This window comes from Zonotrichia leucophrys, chromosome 12, assembly GCF_028769735.1.
Source record: "Zonotrichia leucophrys gambelii isolate GWCS_2022_RI chromosome 12, RI_Zleu_2.0, whole genome shotgun sequence".
NCBI lineage: Eukaryota > Metazoa > Chordata > Aves > Passeriformes > Passerellidae > Zonotrichia > Zonotrichia leucophrys.
In genome coordinates, this window is record NC_088182.1 from 14024587 (window position 1) to 14042642 (window position 18056).

The window sequence follows — 18056 nt, forward strand, 5'->3', positions numbered from 1 at the left end:
CTATCTTCCTGCCATCTGGGCCCTGGGAGCAGCGGGCAGCGGCAGGCAGCAGCGGGCTCAGGGCTGGGGAGGAAGCCGAGCGTGACAAGGAGAGCGTGTCCTGGCCATACACAGCACCCACTGCTCTGCGCCCGGCTCCTGGCCTTGTCCCTGCTGTGACATTTGAGGCCCAGGGTTTTATGGGTTCCCTTTAATCTCTGATCTGGAAGCATGGCTGAAGGATAAGAAACAGGGCAGCTTTTGGCTGGGGGAAATGGTGAGAAGGCAAAGCCCACGGGGGTGTGCTGAGGGCAAGGCTCTGGCACAGCACTCGGCTCCCTGCCACTGGTGAGGCTGCTGGAGAGATGAGCCGTGCTGGGCCGTGCTCCCCTGAAGGCTCCTCACATACGGGAATCCGGCGTCAAACTTTCCAGCCAGCTGGAGAAAACCGCACGGCTGCAATTTTGCAATCCACTGGAGCCCTGACACCAGCAGAGCCATTGGTGAGACTGGCCAGAGCTGCACTGGGGCAGCCCTGGTGACCAGAGGGCTCAGGGGGTGAGAGAGGGTCTTAGCCCACCCCTCTCATGGCTCCTCTCTGTGCTGCCAGCCTGGCTGCAGGAGCCTGCAGCTACTGTGTGCTGAGTGCTGGGACAGCTTTGGGAGGTTCTGGGGACATCTTCACTCTCTTTTCCCCCTCTCCTCACTGCTTTGATTCTCCACAAAGCTTCAGCTTGACACGGTGGAGCCCTTGTCCTCTGCCCACCTGGAAAGTGAGAACACCAGTGAGGCTGTCACATGCTGGACAAGAGAGGGGACAGGACAAAGCAGACATGGCTGCATTAGTGCCAATAGCAGGGGAAGGGCATTGGAGGCTTGGAAGGAGCAGACAGCCTCCAAATCACTTCCCACAGGTCCTCCAGCACGCTGCCCCAGGGCAGTGGCTGCGCCCAGTGCCACGGGCCCACAGTGCTGTCCCCAGGCCCAGCACCTGTGCTGTGTTTGCTCACAGGGCGGGAGCTCCTGCCGCCTTTTCCAGCCCCGCTGAGACGCGTGGCCGCCCAGCCCGGGACGCTTCTCCGCAGGTGCCACGTGGCTGCACCCGCCTTCACCAGAGCAGGGAAAGGGTTAAAGTGATGGCCTGAGGCCAGCCATGCCCATCCTCTGGGTGCCTCTGGCTCCCCCGTCACACTGCCAAACCTGGCTGCCTCCAGTCCCCCGGCGTGCCAGCCAGCGCTGGTTCAGCACTTACGCATGCTGCTGTTATTAGAAATTAGTTAATGGATGTATGTCTGCAGCCAAAGGAGAGCGGCAGTAACAGGAGCCGCGGGATTGCCGGGAGCGGGAGGGCAGAGCTGCCACTGAATATTTAACATCCCTCGATGTCCAGGCGAGAGGGAGGCTGCCTCTGCTCCCGATGGCGACGCTCGCTGCTGGCTGGCAAAGCCGTTTCCATCCCAGGCTGCCCGAGGCTCCGCAAGGATTTATGAAAGATATGCATAACACAAATAAAACCTTCCAGCAGCGTGAGGAGCCATTCTGCCCAAGCACAGCAGCTGGGCAGGGTTTGCAGCTCGCATGGGACCTGAGGGGACTCTCAAGCGTGGACCTCCAAAATGTTCCTCTGAAGTAAAAGCTGGGCAGGACAGAGGAGCAGGAGGTAGTTTAGGGGGGGGCAGACCTTGTAAAGGTACAGGGAATCTTTGGGGACACAGCTGGTGACTCCCCAGAGCTCATGGCTCTCCCTAAAGCATATGGGATGCACTTGGGAGAAATTTCTGCTTTGGGGAACTGGGGGTTTGTTTCTTCATGAAAATAGACATCTTTCGGCTCAAGTGGGGAGGTTTGATGGAGACTGGGGAAGGGGGCTGGCCCAGTTACTCTGGGTGTTGTTGGGATGATTCCACATGGGTTGTTTCTTCCCAGTGTGCTGAGATGCTGGGGTGAGAACTCTGGGGGCAGCAGGCACCATGAGCAGGGCAGGCAGCTGGGCTGGCTTAACGTGGGAGAGAGCCTGAGCTTCCCAGGCCAGGGAGAGAATCTGACCAAAGGACGGGGAAAACGCTGTGCCTACACTCAGCATGTACTGGATTTATCCCTTCAGGTAGATTAGAGCAGCTGCCCCAGCCCTGCTTCTTTGGAAGTGGCCCCTGGCCTCCTGCAGGAGCCTCGGCTGCTGTAGGCAGGGATTCCCGGTGGGGTGTCAATACCTGGCAGGCTAGGGATGCCCCATACAGTGATAATGCCATGAGGGGCACAGACACCGGGTGCCGTGAGGGGCACAAACACCTGGTGCCGTGTGCGGTGCGTGGGGATGTTGGTGACTGCCCCGTTCCACACAGGGCAGCGCTGCCTGGACACTGACAGCCCGGGGGGGATGATGCCTGGTGCGGGGTGATTCACAGGCGGCAGGCGATGCCCAGCGGACCCTGATGCCCGGCGGGGGCGATGCCCCGGGGGCGGCCGTGCCCGCGGAGCGGTGGTCCCGCCGGAGCGGGGCGGGGCGGGGCAGGGGTCAGTCGATGGGGGCGGTCCCTCCCCAGCGCTCCCTCCCCAGCGCTCCGGCGGAGAGCAGATTGGGAGCCTTCTCACTGGGGGCGGGATCGGGTCCGGTTTAATCTCGGGCTCCGCCGGATTACGGTCGCAGGATAGTCTCTAATCCGCGGCACCGGCCACCGGGGGCTGCTCGCCCCAGCCCGCAGCAGAGGCACGGCGGAGAGGGGGCAGGTAGGTCTCTCCGAGCTCCCCTGCCGCTCGCACTCCCGGGCTCGCTCCTCCCTGGAGCTCCGTGGTTGGAGGCTGCCGGGCTCTCGGACCCCTCAGCTCCCCTAATTCTCCTCCGCACCCCATCCAGTCCTTTCTCTCATCTCTCTCTCGCCGGCCCCGCTTTCCTCTCACAGCCCGTCTCTCTCTCCTCCTGCGTTTCCTCCTCCTCCTCCTCCTCCCGGCTCCGGGCAGCACGGGGAAGGCTCCGGGGCCCGGCAGCTCTGGCAGGTGCTAGCGCCCCGGGGCTGTTTGCTTTGCTGTACTCCTGCCACTTGCCAGCGGCTGGCACCTTCCCACGGGTGGGTGACAGATCCCGCGGGTGCCGGGGGAGGCAGAGCCCAGCGCCCCGACACTGCCCCTGCCCGGAGCGCGGTGTGGGGGCTTCGGCGTGCATCGTTCCGCTGATCCTCACAGTGACACCAACCCCCAAACTCCCTTTACTTTCCCTGTTTTCTGCTTTAATTTTTAATCGCCCGTGGGAATGACATATGTTTCTGAAGGCTGGAAGCGGCTGTGGGCAGGATCGGGTGTCAGGGTGCCGGGGTGCCGGGGCGGGGGGCACTGGCAGGGAGAGCGGTGCCGGCCGTCACGGGCACCGGGGCTGCCTGGGACCTGCGTGCGGGGATTCCACGGGCTGGGGTATTAATAGAGCCTGGCTGGCCGGGCCAGCAGCGTGGAAAGGCGGGCAGCACACTGCGTTCCTGTCGGCCACGCGTGCCCTGGGCCAGCCGGCGTGGTGTGGTGGCTCTCTCTGCCGTGTCAGCTGTGAAAGTCCCACTGGAGAGAAACCTTCCCCAAGGGAAACAGAACCATGGCAGGTGGTTGCTGGACTTGTGCCCCCCAAGCCGTGTGGTGGCATGGGTGAGAAAGGGGACCTGGCAAGTCCCCAACAGGTGGGATGGCAGGGACGCAGAACCCTGACTGGCTGCGGAGGGCATGGCTGCACTGAGCTGACGCACAGGAGATGGGGAATTTTCCACTGGTGCTGGACCAGGCCCAAGATGAGGTGTTAGACCTGTCTGGTCCCTGTGGCTTCAATGGGGTACCCCAGCAAAAGGTGCCTTTGCCTGGCAGCACTGTCCCGTGTCCCAGAACAGAGTGCTGGTGTGCCTTGGCTCAGGTGGCCAGGGATGCTCAGGAGCAGTGGGACACTCCATTCCACTGGGGGGTGGCACGGGGCTGCTGGCACTGCTGGACCCTGGCTGGGGCGCAAAGGGCCCCACAGCACCCGGCCGTGCTGCAGCTGTAATCACACGCCGGGGCCGCGGCCACGGCAAACAAACAAGCGCCGGCAGAGCCTATTTTCCTTGGCGCGTGGGGATGGGGGAAGGAGCGGAATCCCACGGGCTCCTTTGGAAGTGCAACCCTTGAGAAAACAGAGGCGGGTCGGGGCCAGAACGGACCCCCATGCCCCGGCTCTCCTCGCCGCGTGGGTCTCGGCCGCCGCGTGCCTCCCCAGCTGCTGACGCAGCTCTGGGACCGGCTGGGTCCCCCATGCCAGCGGGGCACGGCCAGCCCGGTTCCGCTGACCCTGTGGAGCAAATGTCCGGCTGGTCCAATGGTGAGAGTGCCATGGGCAGGCACAGCGGTGGTGCCACGGGGCTTGGGCGAATCGTGGCTCCTGATTGCCACAGGAGGCTGTGCTGGAGGTGCCAGAGGCACGTGAGGCTGTGGTTGAGACCAGTCCCTCCTGATGGAGGGACAGTCCCCAGCACTGCCAGCAGCAAATGGCACCTTGGAGGTTTTGCTGTTGACCCCTCCATGTCATCCCACTAAGGCCAGTTGTGTTTTGGAGAGTGTGAACCCCTGGAAAGCATCTTGCTTCCAAGGCAAAACAGAACTCCAGAGGTGTGGTAGGAAACCTGACATGTCCTTTTCCAGGCACTGTCTGTCCATCAGTCTCTGCAGTGCCACTACCTGTGCCACCACCTTCCCTGGGCGGCCCTGTGTTTCTGGAGGGCAGTGTTTGAAGTTTATAGCAAAACTCATCGTACAGCCTAGCACTGCCTGAGATGCTTTGGGCTCAAGCTGGTGTCTCACCCAGCCTCCCCAAGAACCACACTGAGTGCCATCGGCCTCGTGCTGTGCCCACCCTGTCCCCATCCCCGTGCTGCCAGCTGTACCTGCCACCTGACCTTGTACCACATGGACTCAAGCTGGCAGGTGACAGCAACAGCCCAGGCTGTCCCAGTGCTGGACATGACTCCCCTTGCCTGGCCTCAGCTTCCTCACTGCTTTTCCCAGCTTGCCTTGTCCTGGTGCTTGGATGTTGGAGGATGTGGCAGGATGGTGATGGCTGACACCTGCAGCCATCCTGGGTTGTCGTGGCATCCTGTTGTTGTGCCTGGCAGGTGATGCCATGGCTGAGCTGCACCATGGCTCTGGCACTGGAAACCCTCTCCATGGCCCCACCATGATGTTTGGCTCTACCACTCCCTTCCCTGAAGTGCCTTTCCCCTCTCTGGTGTGTCCCAGACACCATTCCCAGGCTCAGGTACAGCTGTCCCCCAGGACAGAGATGCCACTTGTGCTCCTAGAGGTAAGACCCTGGATGGACACTGCTGTCCACATGGTGTAGCAGAGATGGCCAGAAGTGCCCAGGCAGCTGCCAGAGCCCTGCTAGCCAGGACAGCAGCTTTCAGAGCCACTTGTTCCTACTTGCTACTGCCTGTCTTGCCCTGGCTGGAGCACTGGGGGAATTGCCTGCCCCAAGGCTGAGCTGTGGTGAGGTGAGGTGAGCCCAGTGCCTACTGTACCCACCTTGTGCTGGGGGCATGAGTGGGGCTGGCTGGCATGACCAGCTGGTGGGGCTGTCATCTGCAGAGGATCCCAGGTGGATCTATCTCAGGAGAATCTCCCACGGATCTGTTTGGGGAAGGTCTACAGCAGGGCTACCCAGAGAGGTTCTCCAGCCATGCCCCAGGCAGGTTTTTCCTCCAGCTGTCCTTTCCCACAGCTACTGGGGATCCCATGCCCACATGGGCACCCCCCAGAACCTTTGCCCCAAAGTGGGGTGCCTGGCCATCCCCTGAATGGCTGGATTTGCCCCTTTGGGTGCCCCTTTCCTCTGTGGGAGGTGGCACCCTGGCACTGCCTTTGCTTGGCTAGTAGGTGGGGGGTGGAACAGCACAGGTTAAATCCAGGTTTGGGTTACTAATTTTAGGAAGACAGGCTGGGAGGAAAGCTTTTCCTGTGTGTGCTTCAGGGGAAAGGCAAAGATATTCCCAGAGCAACTGTAGGGAGCAGTTCTCAGTGGAAGGCAAGGAGAGAGGGGTTTCTCTGCTGTGTGCCCTGCTGGGGTCAATTTCCCTGGGTAGGGGTTGCCCAGGGAGTGCCCAGGTTTGGGCTGTTGCCCAGCTGTGCCCACACCCCCTGTGCCCACAGCAGTGCCAGAGGCTGACCAGGGACCCCAGGCTGGGCTCACTCTGGGCTCAGTGCTGGGGGGAACCTCAGGGCTGGGGCTGATGGCACTGGGGGCACATGGCTGGTGCCATCCCTGCCCATTGCCCTTGCTGCCCATCTCTCTGGCAGGGCTCGCTCGTCAGCACAGCCTCAGGGAACATGAGACCTGTGTGCCCAGCTCTGCTGAAACCCGAACGGCCACCTGGGCCGGGGGGGCTGCGGTGCCCGGCGCACAGCGGCGGGATGGGATGGGAGGGATACCTGGCTGCCAGCACGCAGGGCAGGCCGGCAGCTGCGGCAGGCTTGGCGCTAAAGCCGGATTACCACCCGGAATAGTCCCACGGCTCCAGCTGGGCCGGATTAACAAGGATTCATCTGCAAGGAGAGGAGATGGGGAGGGACTCTGTGCCCTGCGGGGGTCCCCGGCCTGGGGGAGCACCCACCTGCTGCCAGAGACACCCTGTGCCCTCGCTGGGCAGAGGTGAGAGCCGTGGGGGCTCGCAGGTGGGTGCTGCGGGCTGTGGGGACACTCAGGCTGTCACTGTGTGGCACAGGCAGGGCTGGCAGGACTGGTTGCCTGTCCCCGTGTGCTGCACTCCCACCGGCACCGTGTGTGCTGCTGGGGCCTGTGCCGGGCCGGGCCCTGACCGGGGGAACGGGCACAGCGCAGGAGCCAGGCTCGCCCAGGGTCATACACATCCTGCTGGCCCCGCTGCCTGATGCAATGGACCTCCCATCCTGCATATCTGCTGGCACTGCCGACGGAGCTCCCCTGCCCAGCCCCCAGCTCCCGCCTCCCGCGGGGATTTTCCACCTTTTCAATGAGGTGCGTGGAAGGGAGGTGTGAGGCAGAGAGAGGGATGCGGTCCCTTCCAGGACTGAAACCCTCACAGCGGTGCCCTGGTCCCCGAGGAAGGCTGGCCGGGGGCCGAGGTGAGCCCAGGATTGCCCGTGTGCCAGAGCAGGGCCGGGATTTGGGAGCCGGGCCGCCCCACACACGTGTCCCCATCGCAGCGAGGGCGGGCAGGCTGTGTGCTGGCCGGGCGGGACGAGCGTGCGAGACCGAACGCAGCCTGCCCGGGAGCGCAGACGTGGCCGGCGGGACGGGACGTGCCGTCCCACGCATCCGGCTCCGTGTTCTTCTGCCGGGGCTGCGGGACAGCACCGGGGCCCGGCCCAGGCTGCCTGGCCACCCCGCAGTGTTGGTGGGGTGTCACCAGCTCTGGGAGCAGCCTGGCAGAGGTAGGAGGTCTGGCTGCAGTGTTGTCCTTGTGTCCCAGAGCCCGGCAGGCAGCAGAGAGGCACATGCCGGGAAATCGATGCAGCTTGCCCAGCACCCCCAGGAATGCGGCCCTGGGTGCCACAGCCTGGAGGGTTCTGTGCCCATGCATGTGGCCAGGTCCACACCATCAGCTGGGTGAGTGGGCGCTGGAGCTGCTGGTCAGGAGTGGGATGATGCCAGGCAGCGTGTGGCTACCCAGCATGGCAGTGAAGATGGCAGCATCTCTTCTACGTGGTGGCACCCTGAGGGAGGAGATCCCTGAGGAGATGCTCCTTGCCCCGTGCAGAGGGTTCCCAGCTAAGGTGGGCACACAGTGAGGTGGTGAACCCACCAACCCCACCTGGAGGGGAACCAAGCCACCCCTTCAGGGCCGCCCGTCACTCTGTATTTGCTGTTCTGCCTTATCGCAAGGCAAACAGCAGCAGGCAGGGCTCACACTGCCCGATCGAATCGTCTCATGCTCCCTCCTCTTTCATCTCCCCCCTTGCCCTGGCTACTGCCACCAGGAGAGCCTGGCCGGGGGGCAAAGGCCAGGGCCAGCTGGGGAAGTGGCAGTGAGTGGTGCTGGGCCTGTGCCAGGGCTGTGCCAGGGCCGTGCCAGGCTGCCCGGCGGGAGGAAGCGTCTGGGTGGCAGCACGAAGCCCGGTGCATGCTGAATGAGCCCGGCCGTGCCGCTTGCTATTCCGAGAGACGCTTGGGGGAAGAAGTTGGTATTTCCTGAGCTGCCCATAGAGGTGTAATTATAACCTGGGAGAAGAAAGGGGCTGCAGACGAGAGTGCCCAGCCTTCCTGGCGCCCGTGGGGGAGCGGGCAGGGGAGTGGGCAGATGCTGTGTGCCACCAGCGGGATGCGGTGAAGCCCTGCCCGCAGGCAGCCCAGCGGCACTGGGGGGCTTAGGGAGGTGTTGGAACCTCACAGATCTGGTGCCCCCCCCCAGTCCCATGCTGGGTGAGCAGTGGGTTCAGCGATGCCTGCCTGTGGTGGTGGGAAGGCGCAGAGTTAACGGTGGCTTTTGGACGTGCTGGCAGCCTTGTTCATGCCTGGATCCATCCCAAGCGGAGGCCTAGTGGAGGGGATAAATCATCACCCAGAGCCCGCCCTGCGCTTCCCTCTCGTCCCCCGCATGGCTGAACCTTCTCATTTTGGTTCCTGCTGGCCTGTGTCCTGCCTCAGCCTCCCCACCTGGCTGGGTGCTACAGGTAGGGTGGCCCAAATATGTGCCCACCACCCCGGGCCAACCACAGGGGCTCGGCCCCCCTGGCAGTGCCAGCAGCCAGTGTGTGGCCTGGGATGACCCTGCCAGGTCTTTGTGGCCTGGATGGGCAGGGACAAGCAGGGCAGCAGCTCAGGAGACCGGAGGTGCTGGCACCCACACCCTGACGTGTCATCCTTCCCTTGCGTGCCAGCAGGACTGCTGGACCTGACTGTGCTGTGGGAAGGCTCCTCAGATTTCTGGGGACACCAGTCCCCTGGGAGCATAGAGATGGGCATGTCCCCTGCTCACCACATGGCGACCCCAGGCAGAGGGCTGGGGGGGCAGCAGCATCCTCCCAGTACTGGGGACCACACTGCATCCCAGCCAGGCCTAACCTCCAGCTGGGTGGCAGCAGCCCTTGGCTGGACATAGCCCCAGTGTGGAGCCCCCTGGCCAGCCGGACAAGACCCCAGCCCCTCGGGGCAGTGGGGGGTGGCGGGACCCTGCCCCGGCTGCCAGCCTGCCCCAGAAAGCCACCCTGTGCCGTTTCCCAGCGGGGCGGGGAGGGCCGGGGCTCGCACAGAGGCGGCTTTGTGCGGCGTGCCAAGGCGTCCCGCGCTCGGCAGCCCGGCCGCCTTCCCCTGCCAAGGAGCTGTCTCCCGGGCCCGCGCTCTTTCCTGCTCCGTTTGTCCAGCCCTGACGTGCCCCCGAGCCCCCCGCCTTGGCACCCCGGCAGCGGCGGGACGCGGGTGAGCCCTTCGCGCCGGGCAGCACCACGGGCTTTACATAACGGCGGCTGGGGGGTCCCTGAGCTCCCTGCCCCGTCCTCAGCCGCCCTCCCAAACGCCCCCACTCGCCTGCTGGCACCCGTCTGCAGGAGGGGAAACTGAGTCATGGAGCCGAGAGCTGCGGGCAGGGGAGTGGAGGCGGGCAGGCGGTGTGCATGGGGACTCTGGGGCTGGGCAGCGCAGTGCTGTGCTGTGAGCAAGGGGACGGGGTGGGCTGTGGGATGTCTCGCTGGCCGAGAGGGCACCCGCACACTGGGGCTCTGGTGGGGCACTGGAGCTGGGGCTGAGTTCCGCGGGACATTGTGTGCTGAGCAGGCAGAAGGGAGGAGAAGAAGCACACCACCGTGATGCCTGGCTCGGTGACCCTCCCATCCCTGCCGTGCCACCAGCGCTGGTGCTGAGCCCAGCTCCAGAGTCCCTGGTGGAGGCAGGACTTGTGAGGCTCCAGGCCAGCCCCTCCCGTGCTCCTGCCCAGAGCTGGACCGCTGTTGCCTCCCTCTTGCAGAGCCTGAGCAGAGCCCATAGCAAGCCCAGCTGTCTCCCAGCCATGGATACCACGGACGTTCCCCTGCAGGCCGAGATGGTGGAGCTGGTGCCCAACGGGAAGCACGCGGCCGCACTCACCGCCTCCACTGTCCCCTCACTGGCGGGTGACAGGTAGGGCACTCAGGGCAAGGGGTAGTGCAGGGACTTGGGGGATCCTCCGAGCTGCTCCCTGCCCGTGAGATACCAGCCAGGGCTGATGGTCCCTGTCTCTGCTTTGGCTTCACTCCTCTCCCTCCATGGACAGATTTGAAGAGAACCAGACTGGCGTGGCAGAGATGGAGGAGTTCCTGCCCCATGGTGCAGAGAAGAAGCAGACACACTTCACTGATGTGAGTAGCAGCACGGGCACAGTGGTGAGGGTAGGATGGGGCAAGCTCCCAGTGTGACTGGTGCATCCCCTCCCTGTTGTGTCCTGTAACAGTTTGAAGGGAAGACGTCTTTCGGGATGTCGGTCTTCAACCTGAGCAATGCCATCATGGGCAGCGGCATCCTGGGGCTGGCCTATGCCATGGCCAACACCGGCATCATCCTCTTCCTGTGAGTGTCATGGGGGCATGGGGGGGCTGTCCAGGTGTGGGGGGCTCCTCCAAGGGGATCGGTGGGTGCAGGCAAGAAAGAAGTCTCTGGCTTGGGATGATGCAGGGACCAGTGTCCTGCTGGCTGAGCTATGCCCACTGCTGGCAAAAGTCTGCCTGAGTGCCGTGCCCCACTTGGGGGGGGGAGGAGGAGGAGGGTGAAGGTTTGCCTTCCTTACTACAAAGTCAGATTTTCAAAAGTAGCTTGAAGGACATGAGTGATGGCTCCTTTTGGGTGTGGAGATACGGACTGAATCTGCCCCATGAACACCCAGCTGGTGCTGAGGCAAGAGGGTGGTCTCCTGGGGGTGGTATCCTGGGCCAGCTGCCCACAGGCAGAGCACATCTGCATGGGGTTTGCCCCACAGCCATGTCTGAGCCCTGTGCTGTGACCCACTGGTAACTGTGCTCTCCTCCTGCAGCTTCCTCCTCACAGCAGTGGCCCTGCTCTCCAGCTACTCCATCCACCTGCTGCTCAAGTCCTCGGGCATTGTGGGTGAGTGCCAATCCTCAGCAGGGCCGTGCTGGGGGTCCCACCCTGACTCTCACCCACCACCACTGCTCCCTGTCCCACAGGCATCCGTGCCTATGAGCAGCTGGGCTACCGAGCCTTCGGCACGCCGGGGAAGCTGGCAGCAGCCATCGCCATCACGCTGCAGAACATCGGGGGTGAGCTGGGGGACACGCCGGGGCTGGGGATGGGGTGGGACCAGAGAACACCAGTGCAGCAACACCTCCTTCTGCCCTGCAGCCATGTCCAGCTACCTGTACATTGTCAAATCTGAAGTGCCTCTGGTCATCCAGACCTTCCTGAACCTGGAGGAGAAGACCACGTGAGTGCCTCCTGCCCACGCTGCCTGCGTGCCTTCCCCGGGCAGGCGCCGGGGCTCTGGCTCCAGCTGTGCAGCCTGTGGCAGGGATTTACTGTCATTAAGCCACTACTATTTTTGATAACTGTCAGTGCTGAATAAGCCCCTGGGTGAGATTAAACCGAGCTGAACTTCCAATCCCTGCTCCTCACATCCCCTTGGGATCAGGCTTTCCTCCTTGAGCAGAACCTGGGGCTGCAGGGTGGGGGTCTGGTTGGGTATAGGTCCCCCCACCCCATGCCCACATCCCCACTAGCAACTCTAGCCCTTGTGGGTGCACCACTCTGGCGGTAGGCAGAGCCCGAGCTCAAGGACCCCCAGGGATGCTGGCCTCAGGGTCTCCAAGGATGCTGTCTCAGGGGTCCCCAGGGATGTTAGCAGAGCAGAAATGCCAGCCTCAGGGGACACCAGTGCCCCTGGGATTTGCCAGCTGAAGGGTCCCTAGGAATGGCAGACAGCCCGCACAGTGGCTGCCTCTGCCTGCTGTGCCCCAGCAGACTGAGGTGGTGAGCAGGCCCTCTGCTTCCAGGGACTGGTACATGAATGGGAACTACCTGGTGATCCTGGTTTCTGTCACCATTATCCTGCCCCTGGCGCTCATGAAGCAGCTGGGTAAGTCAGGGAGATGCTACCCATGGCACTGGGGCCTTGCACCCTGGGTCTCCCACGGGGCGATGGTGCCAGCCTGGATGTGCTGGGCCAGGAGGGGACACTGAGCCGGTGCAAGGCTCCAGCCCGCACCCAGCAGCCACTCTCCTCCCTCCCCAGGCTACCTTGGCTATGCCAGCGGCTTCTCCCTCAGCTGTATGGTCTTCTTCCTGATCTCGGTGAGCGCCCACTGGCACTGGCAGTGCCTTGGGGTGCCAAGCATCCCTCCTGCCGGGGTGTGAGGCCGGGCTGCTTGCTGTGGGGACAGCAGAAGCAGCAGGGACAGCGGGTGCTCGGGGCTGCAGAGACGCTGTGGCTGGGCTGTCAAGCTGCTGGGTTATTTTCGGCTGAAGGAACCGAATGCTGTGGAAAGGGAGAGGGGGGAAGGTGCTGGAGGGGCATCTGCACATGTGGCCCCTCCACGTGCTGCTGCCTGGCTCTGTCCTGCTGCCCACCCCCACAGGGACAGGCTGGGGGAGCAGCATTGCCACAGGGCAGCACTAGCAAAAGGTGTCCCTGGGAGGGGTCCCGGCAGGGTCACTCTCCTGCTGGGCATGTGGGCAATGTGTGCTGGGAGCTGGGGGCACCAAGAACTGACTGGCCCCATGTCCCCCCCACCCCAGGTCATCTACAAGAAGTTCCAGATCCCCTGCCCACTTCCAGAGCAGGAGGGGAACATCACGGGCATCCTCAATGTCACCACTGTCAGCACCAGCGACTACCAGAATGGCTACACAGTCCTCCAGGCTCCCGAGCAGGACACTTGCACACCCAGCTTCTTTACCCTGAACTCACAGGTAAGGACCTGAGGCTCTGGGTGAGCCCCCAGCCCATGCACCCAGTGAACATGGGTGGTCCTGGTGCTGCCAGCCCCTGCCTCTGGGCCCCCAGCAGTCAGTTGTGCTCCTCTCACACAGACAGCCTACACCATCCCCATCATGGCCTTCGCCTTCGTCTGCCACCCCGAGGTGCTGCCCATCTACACCGAGCTGAAGGAGTGAGTCCTGGGTGGGGGCACCCACGGGGAGGGGTGGGCTTCACCCGGTGCCCACCCAAAGGCAGTGCCATCCGTGTGGGGACCTGCGCTGGGGCAGCGTGGGGAGGTGGGTGATATGACCCTGGGTGGGACAGTGGGTGGGTGGGTGCATGGTGGCTGATAGGATCTGGGATGGGTGGTATCAGTCTCAGGAGGTGGGTGATACAACCTGGGGTAGGTGGGTAGGCAATATCACCCCTGGGAGATTTGGGATATAACCCTGGGTGGGCGCTATCACCCCTGGGAGGTGTGGGATATGACTCAGGATGGGTGCAGGCATGGTATCACCCCTGGGAGGTGGGTGCCATGATCCAGGGGTGGTGGTGTGACCCTTGGGATGTTGGTGCCATGATCCAGGGGTGGTGGTGTGACCCCTGGGAGGTGGGTGCTGTGACCCAGAGAGCGTGGGTGGCTGGTTGGTGCCCCCCTGCCCAGGAAGGGGTACGTAGCCCCTCTCTGCACATCCCCCACACACCCCAGAGTGTTTTGGCATCACCTCTCCTCACTGGGTGGGTGCTTGGTGTCAGCGGGTGCCACGGGGCTGTGCTGAGCCCGCCATGTCCTGCAGCCCCTCCAAGAAGAAGATGCAGTGCATCTCCAACATCTCCATCATGGTCATGTACCTCATGTACTTCTTGGCTGCCCTCTTTGGCTACCTCACGTTTTACGGTGAGCCCTCAGGGAGGGGACTGGGCTGGCACACCTGTGCCAGGGGGTGATGGTGCTGGGGCTCACCCAGGGGCTCCTTGGTGGTGTTCACAGACCGTGTGGAGTCAGAGCTGCTGCACACGTACAACAAGGTGGATCCCTTTGATGTGCTCATCCTGTGTGTGCGTGTGGCTGTGCTGACGGCTGTCACCCTCACCGTCCCCATCGTCCTCTTCCCGGTGAGTGACCCACCAGGAATGCCAGGTGGCTTCAGCACCAGGCTTTGAGAAGGGAAACTGAGGCAGTGATGAAGACAGGGACTGGGGAACAGGACATTCTGGGTGCCAGGAGCAGGGCTGGGGCAGAGGCAGGGGTGATGGGGCAGAGGGAGGGCCACAGTGACAAGGCTGTGAAGGGGTGACAGGAACCACTGGGGCATCACGGTCAGAGCTTGGGAAGGGAAAGGGGTTATGGTGACCTGCAAGGCTGTAGGGACAGGGTTAGAGTGAGGGCAATGGGGACCAGCAGGACTGCAGGGACGGGGTATGGGTCCTGGCTCCAAGGATGGAGTGTGATACCCTGTCCCTGTCCCCAGGTGCGTCGGGCCATCCAGCAGATGCTGTTCCAAGGGAAAGACTTCAGCTGGATCCGCCACATCGCCATTGCTGTCATCCTGCTGACCTTCATCAACCTCCTCGTTATCTTTGCCCCCTCCATTCTCGGCATCTTTGGCTTGATTGGTGGGTGGCAGTGCCCTGCTCCTGTCCCTCCTTGATCATGGGGTGTTGCAGCAGCATGCCAGCCCCTGTCCTGACTGGTGCTCAGCTGTGACTGACCCTGCCGTGCCTCAGTTTCCCCTGTTACCCTGCCAGGACCAGGTGGTTGTGTGGCTCACCCATCCCATGGCTGTCCTGCAGGCCGGTTCCCACAGCGCAGTGCCTGCACCACTCTTCCCTGCGTGTTTCCCTCGATCCCCCCGGCCAGGCTCCCCCCCCTCAGCGCTCAGCTCGGTGCCAGGGCTGCGGGAGGGGTGTGGGGACAGTGCCAGCACACTGCGTCCCTGGGTTCCTGGAAGGCTTTGCCAGGACTGGGGAGGGCAAGGAGGGGGTGGGGGTGGACAGGACCTGTCCTGGCAGTGGAGCTGGCAGGGCTGAGCTGCAGGGTGGGAGGCCCCTGCCCACTCTGTCCCTGTCTTCTCCAGGTGCCACCTCTGCTCCCTGCCTCATCTTCATCTTCCCTGCCATCTTCTACATCCGCATCATGCCCAAGGACAAGGAGCCGCTGCGCTCCACCCCCAAAATATTGGTAAGCGTGGGCAGGGGTACAAGGATGGGGACAGGCATGGGGCTCTGAGCCTGGCTAGGAACCCTGTCGCCCTGGCCATCCCTGAGTCCTTTCCTTGTCCCCACAGGCTGCCTGCTTTGCCCTTCTCGGAGTGGTCTTCATGATCATGAGCTTGAGCTTCATCATCATCGACTGGGCCACGGGTGGGGGGAAGAGCGGCGGCAGCCACTAGCCACTGCCGGTGCCCAAGCCAACCTCACCCCCGCCCGCCCGGTGCCCAGGGAGAGCCCACCCTGGGCTCAGCCCCCATGCTGCAGCCCCACCAGGACTCCCTGGGGACTTCTGCTGTTGCTGCCCGTCACCTGTGGTGATGGTGAGAGGGCATGAGCTATGGCAGGCATGGAGACTCCTCGACCTGTGTCCGGGATGGGGCAGTGAGCCCGGGGCAGGTCCTGTGCCCTCCAGCCACTCCAGCGGGCACCTTCCCTGCTCTGCGCCTCAGTTTCCCCATCTGTAAAATGGGGAGAATAATACTGCCCTACCTCACCCGGAGCTGGCTGTCAGGTGGACCTCTTGTGCACCCCAAGAGCCACCAGCAGCAGCAGGCGCTGCCAGGGGCGCAGGGCACTGCCTGCCGTGGGGACCAAGGCTGGGCACTTCCCTGGCCTCCCCCAGATAGCATCAAGAGCCTGATGAACAGTGTCCGTGGGGGCTGGAATCCAGCGGGGCGGTCGGACCTGTGACAGCACCTGTGCCCAAGCCTCTTGCCCTCTCCCCTGCCATCCCCCATCCCCAGAGACATGCCACCCGCTGTCCTGGCATTGCAGGGGCACCCCGGTCCCTGTGGACAGGCGTGGCCCTCATGCTATGGCTGGTGGTGCTCAGCCTGCTGCTCCTGAGCCTGAGGGGAACTGTTGGCTCCGGGTGCCTGCGGATGGGACCCTGCTGACCCCTGGGCCATGTACGGGGGGGACCAGCTGCATTGCTCCAGGGAGGTGGCACACACGCCATGGGCTTTGCATCCATGCTGCCGCTGGGCTGCTGGGGCCTGGTGCACCCAGGGGGCATGAGGGGGATTTGGGGGCGGGCTGGGGGCAGCACTCACTGGGGGCAAGCTCGGGGCTCTGGAGGCACCCTGTCTGCATGCCCAGATGCCAGGGTGATGGGTACCCCAGCAACCCAAGCTGTCCCTGCTTGCCCTGTACCCTGGGCTATCCACCCATCCATCCATGCCGCTGGGATCATCTATCCAAACCATGCCAAAACCCGGAGAGCGGCTCTCTCACCCCCTAGCTCCCCTCCCAGTATGGGGGGCAGCCCGGCAGGGTGGGCAGCACAGGGCTGGGGGGGTCTGTCCTGCGGCAAAGTACATAAGAGACGTATTTTTTTATGAGGTGGTGGAGGCTGGGATGCTTTTTATAAATACTGTACATAAGAGTAGATCTTTTTTAACGTGTTGTGTTGCTCTGGGTAGCTCTGTATAATGTACATATCATGTGGGGGGGCGCTGGACTCTCACCATGTGCAGCGTGGCCCCACTGTTCCTGTCACCAGCCTGGCTGCCCCAGGGCCACCCTGACACCTGTAAATTATTGCTGGGGCTGATGCTGGCGGTGGCAGGAGGCCCGAGGTGAGAATAAAGATGAGAATGTGCCCAGGTCTCGGGCATCACTGGGGTGGGTGAGGTGTTGGCATGCAGGCTGGCACCTCACACAGGCATCCTGAGGTGGCACGGACAGACGGACACAAGCCACACGGGTGCACAGACGTGTGTGAGGACAGCAGGGATATATGGACATGGATGTACAGCATAGGTGCACACGGATGAACAGCACGACAGACAGCATGGACATACAGCAGGACAGCACAGACACACGGACATGGATGTGCAGGGACCCCTGTGGGAGTTAGACCCTGGGGAAATTGGATTGTGAGGGAGTGGGATCCCTGGGGAGCAGGACACCTGTGAGAGCAGGATCCCCAGGACAACAGAACACGAGTGGGAGCACAGCCCTGGGGAGTGGGACTCCTGAGGAGTGGGATACATAGGAGCAGGAGCCCAGCAAGTGCCACGGCAGTGCTGGAGAGTGCTGGAGCTGCTGTGGAAGCAGGGCTCCAGGGAAGCGGTGCTGGGGCATCTCGTGCGTGGTGCCAGGGCAGTGGGTGCCCCCAGTGCCCTCAGGGCCAGCCCCCAGCCCTTGCCCATGGCACAGTGTGGAGTGGGGGTGAGCCCCCCCGGCCCTGGCCCCTCGCTCCCTCAGCTGGCCCCAGCTCTGGGCTCAGTGCCAGCTCGTTAGCAAAGCCTTATTAGCTCGGCAGCCCGCTCCCACGGGAACAGCCCTGCTCCCCCACAGCAGGCCCACGGGCACAGGCCTGCAGACCCCACGGGAGATGCTGTACCCTTCCCCTGGCATTCTGAGTGGAGAGCATCCCTGGCTGCCCTCATCCTGCTCAGCTGGTGCCGCTGGGGTGTGTGGAGAGGCTGCAGGGCCTGGGCAGACATGAGGCAATGCTGTGGGGCTGGCATGGAGTGAGGGTGGCCACCTGGGCACGGACCAGCCGCCTGGGTCAGTGGGCACACCTGGCCCCCTCCTCAGGACCTGTAGGGAGTTCTGGTTCCTCAGGGAGCAGCCCTGGGAGATGGGGGACAGGGCAAGTGCCTGAGGGAGCCCCTGTTCTGGGAGAAACCTGGAGATGCCCCATCCTGCCCACTCCCATCCTGACCCATCCCCTGTCACAGGCACCCCCAGCCCCAGAACTTGCCAAGGAGCTCCTTCCCCTGCGGCAGGAGACCCTGAGGAGTGAGAGATGCTCAAGCTCTGAGCCACCACCCTGTGACACCGAGACTCCACAGAAGGCAGCCCTGAAACACAGCATCACCGAAACCACCGTTCCCAGGGCTGCACCCACTGCTCTGCACCCAAAGGGCCCCAAAACGCAGCACCCAGATTCCATCTCCCTCCAATGTGTGTCCTGGGACACACCGTGTCCCACGCACACGTCTATCCTGGGACACACCGTGTCCCATGCACGCGTCC

The 18056-nt window shown here is 63.3% G+C and overlaps 1 protein-coding gene across 2 annotated transcripts; it reads left to right on the forward strand.

The window, feature by feature from the left end:
* Positions 1-2576: 2576 nt before the first annotated feature.
* Positions 2577-17958, forward strand: SLC38A3 (solute carrier family 38 member 3). Of its 2 annotated transcripts, none has more exons than XM_064724327.1 (16): positions 2577-2706; positions 9918-10069; positions 10203-10287; positions 10380-10495; positions 10956-11029; positions 11110-11202; positions 11285-11366; positions 11932-12014; positions 12171-12229; positions 12674-12847; positions 12968-13047; positions 13655-13755; positions 13849-13973; positions 14330-14474; positions 14936-15039; positions 15146-17958. In XM_064724327.1, exons 2-16 carry the CDS (start codon positions 9960-9962, stop codon positions 15248-15250), a joined length of 1536 nt encoding a protein of 511 aa, XP_064580397.1. In that variant the 5' UTR covers positions 2577-2706; positions 9918-9959; the 3' UTR covers positions 15251-17958. The 2 variants fall into 2 exon arrangements, with proteins under 2 accessions (XP_064580397.1, XP_064580398.1); XM_064724328.1 differs by lacking the exon at positions 2577-2706 and adding an exon at positions 9474-9561.
* Positions 17959-18056: the final 98 nt, after the last annotated feature.

Excerpts from the sequence above, each read along its gene's own strand:
- SLC38A3 (XM_064724327.1), top strand. The coding sequence starts at position 9,960 with ATGGATACCACGGACGTTCCCCTGCAGGCCGAGATGGTGGAGCTGGTG. Across the intron at positions 13,974-14,329 it reads TCCCCATCGTCCTCTTCCCG|GTGCGTCGGGCCATCCAGCA; the intron begins GTGAGTGACCCA and ends CCCTGTCCCCAG. Across the intron at positions 14,475-14,935 it reads CGGCATCTTTGGCTTGATTG|GTGCCACCTCTGCTCCCTGC; the intron begins GTGGGTGGCAGT and ends TGTCTTCTCCAG.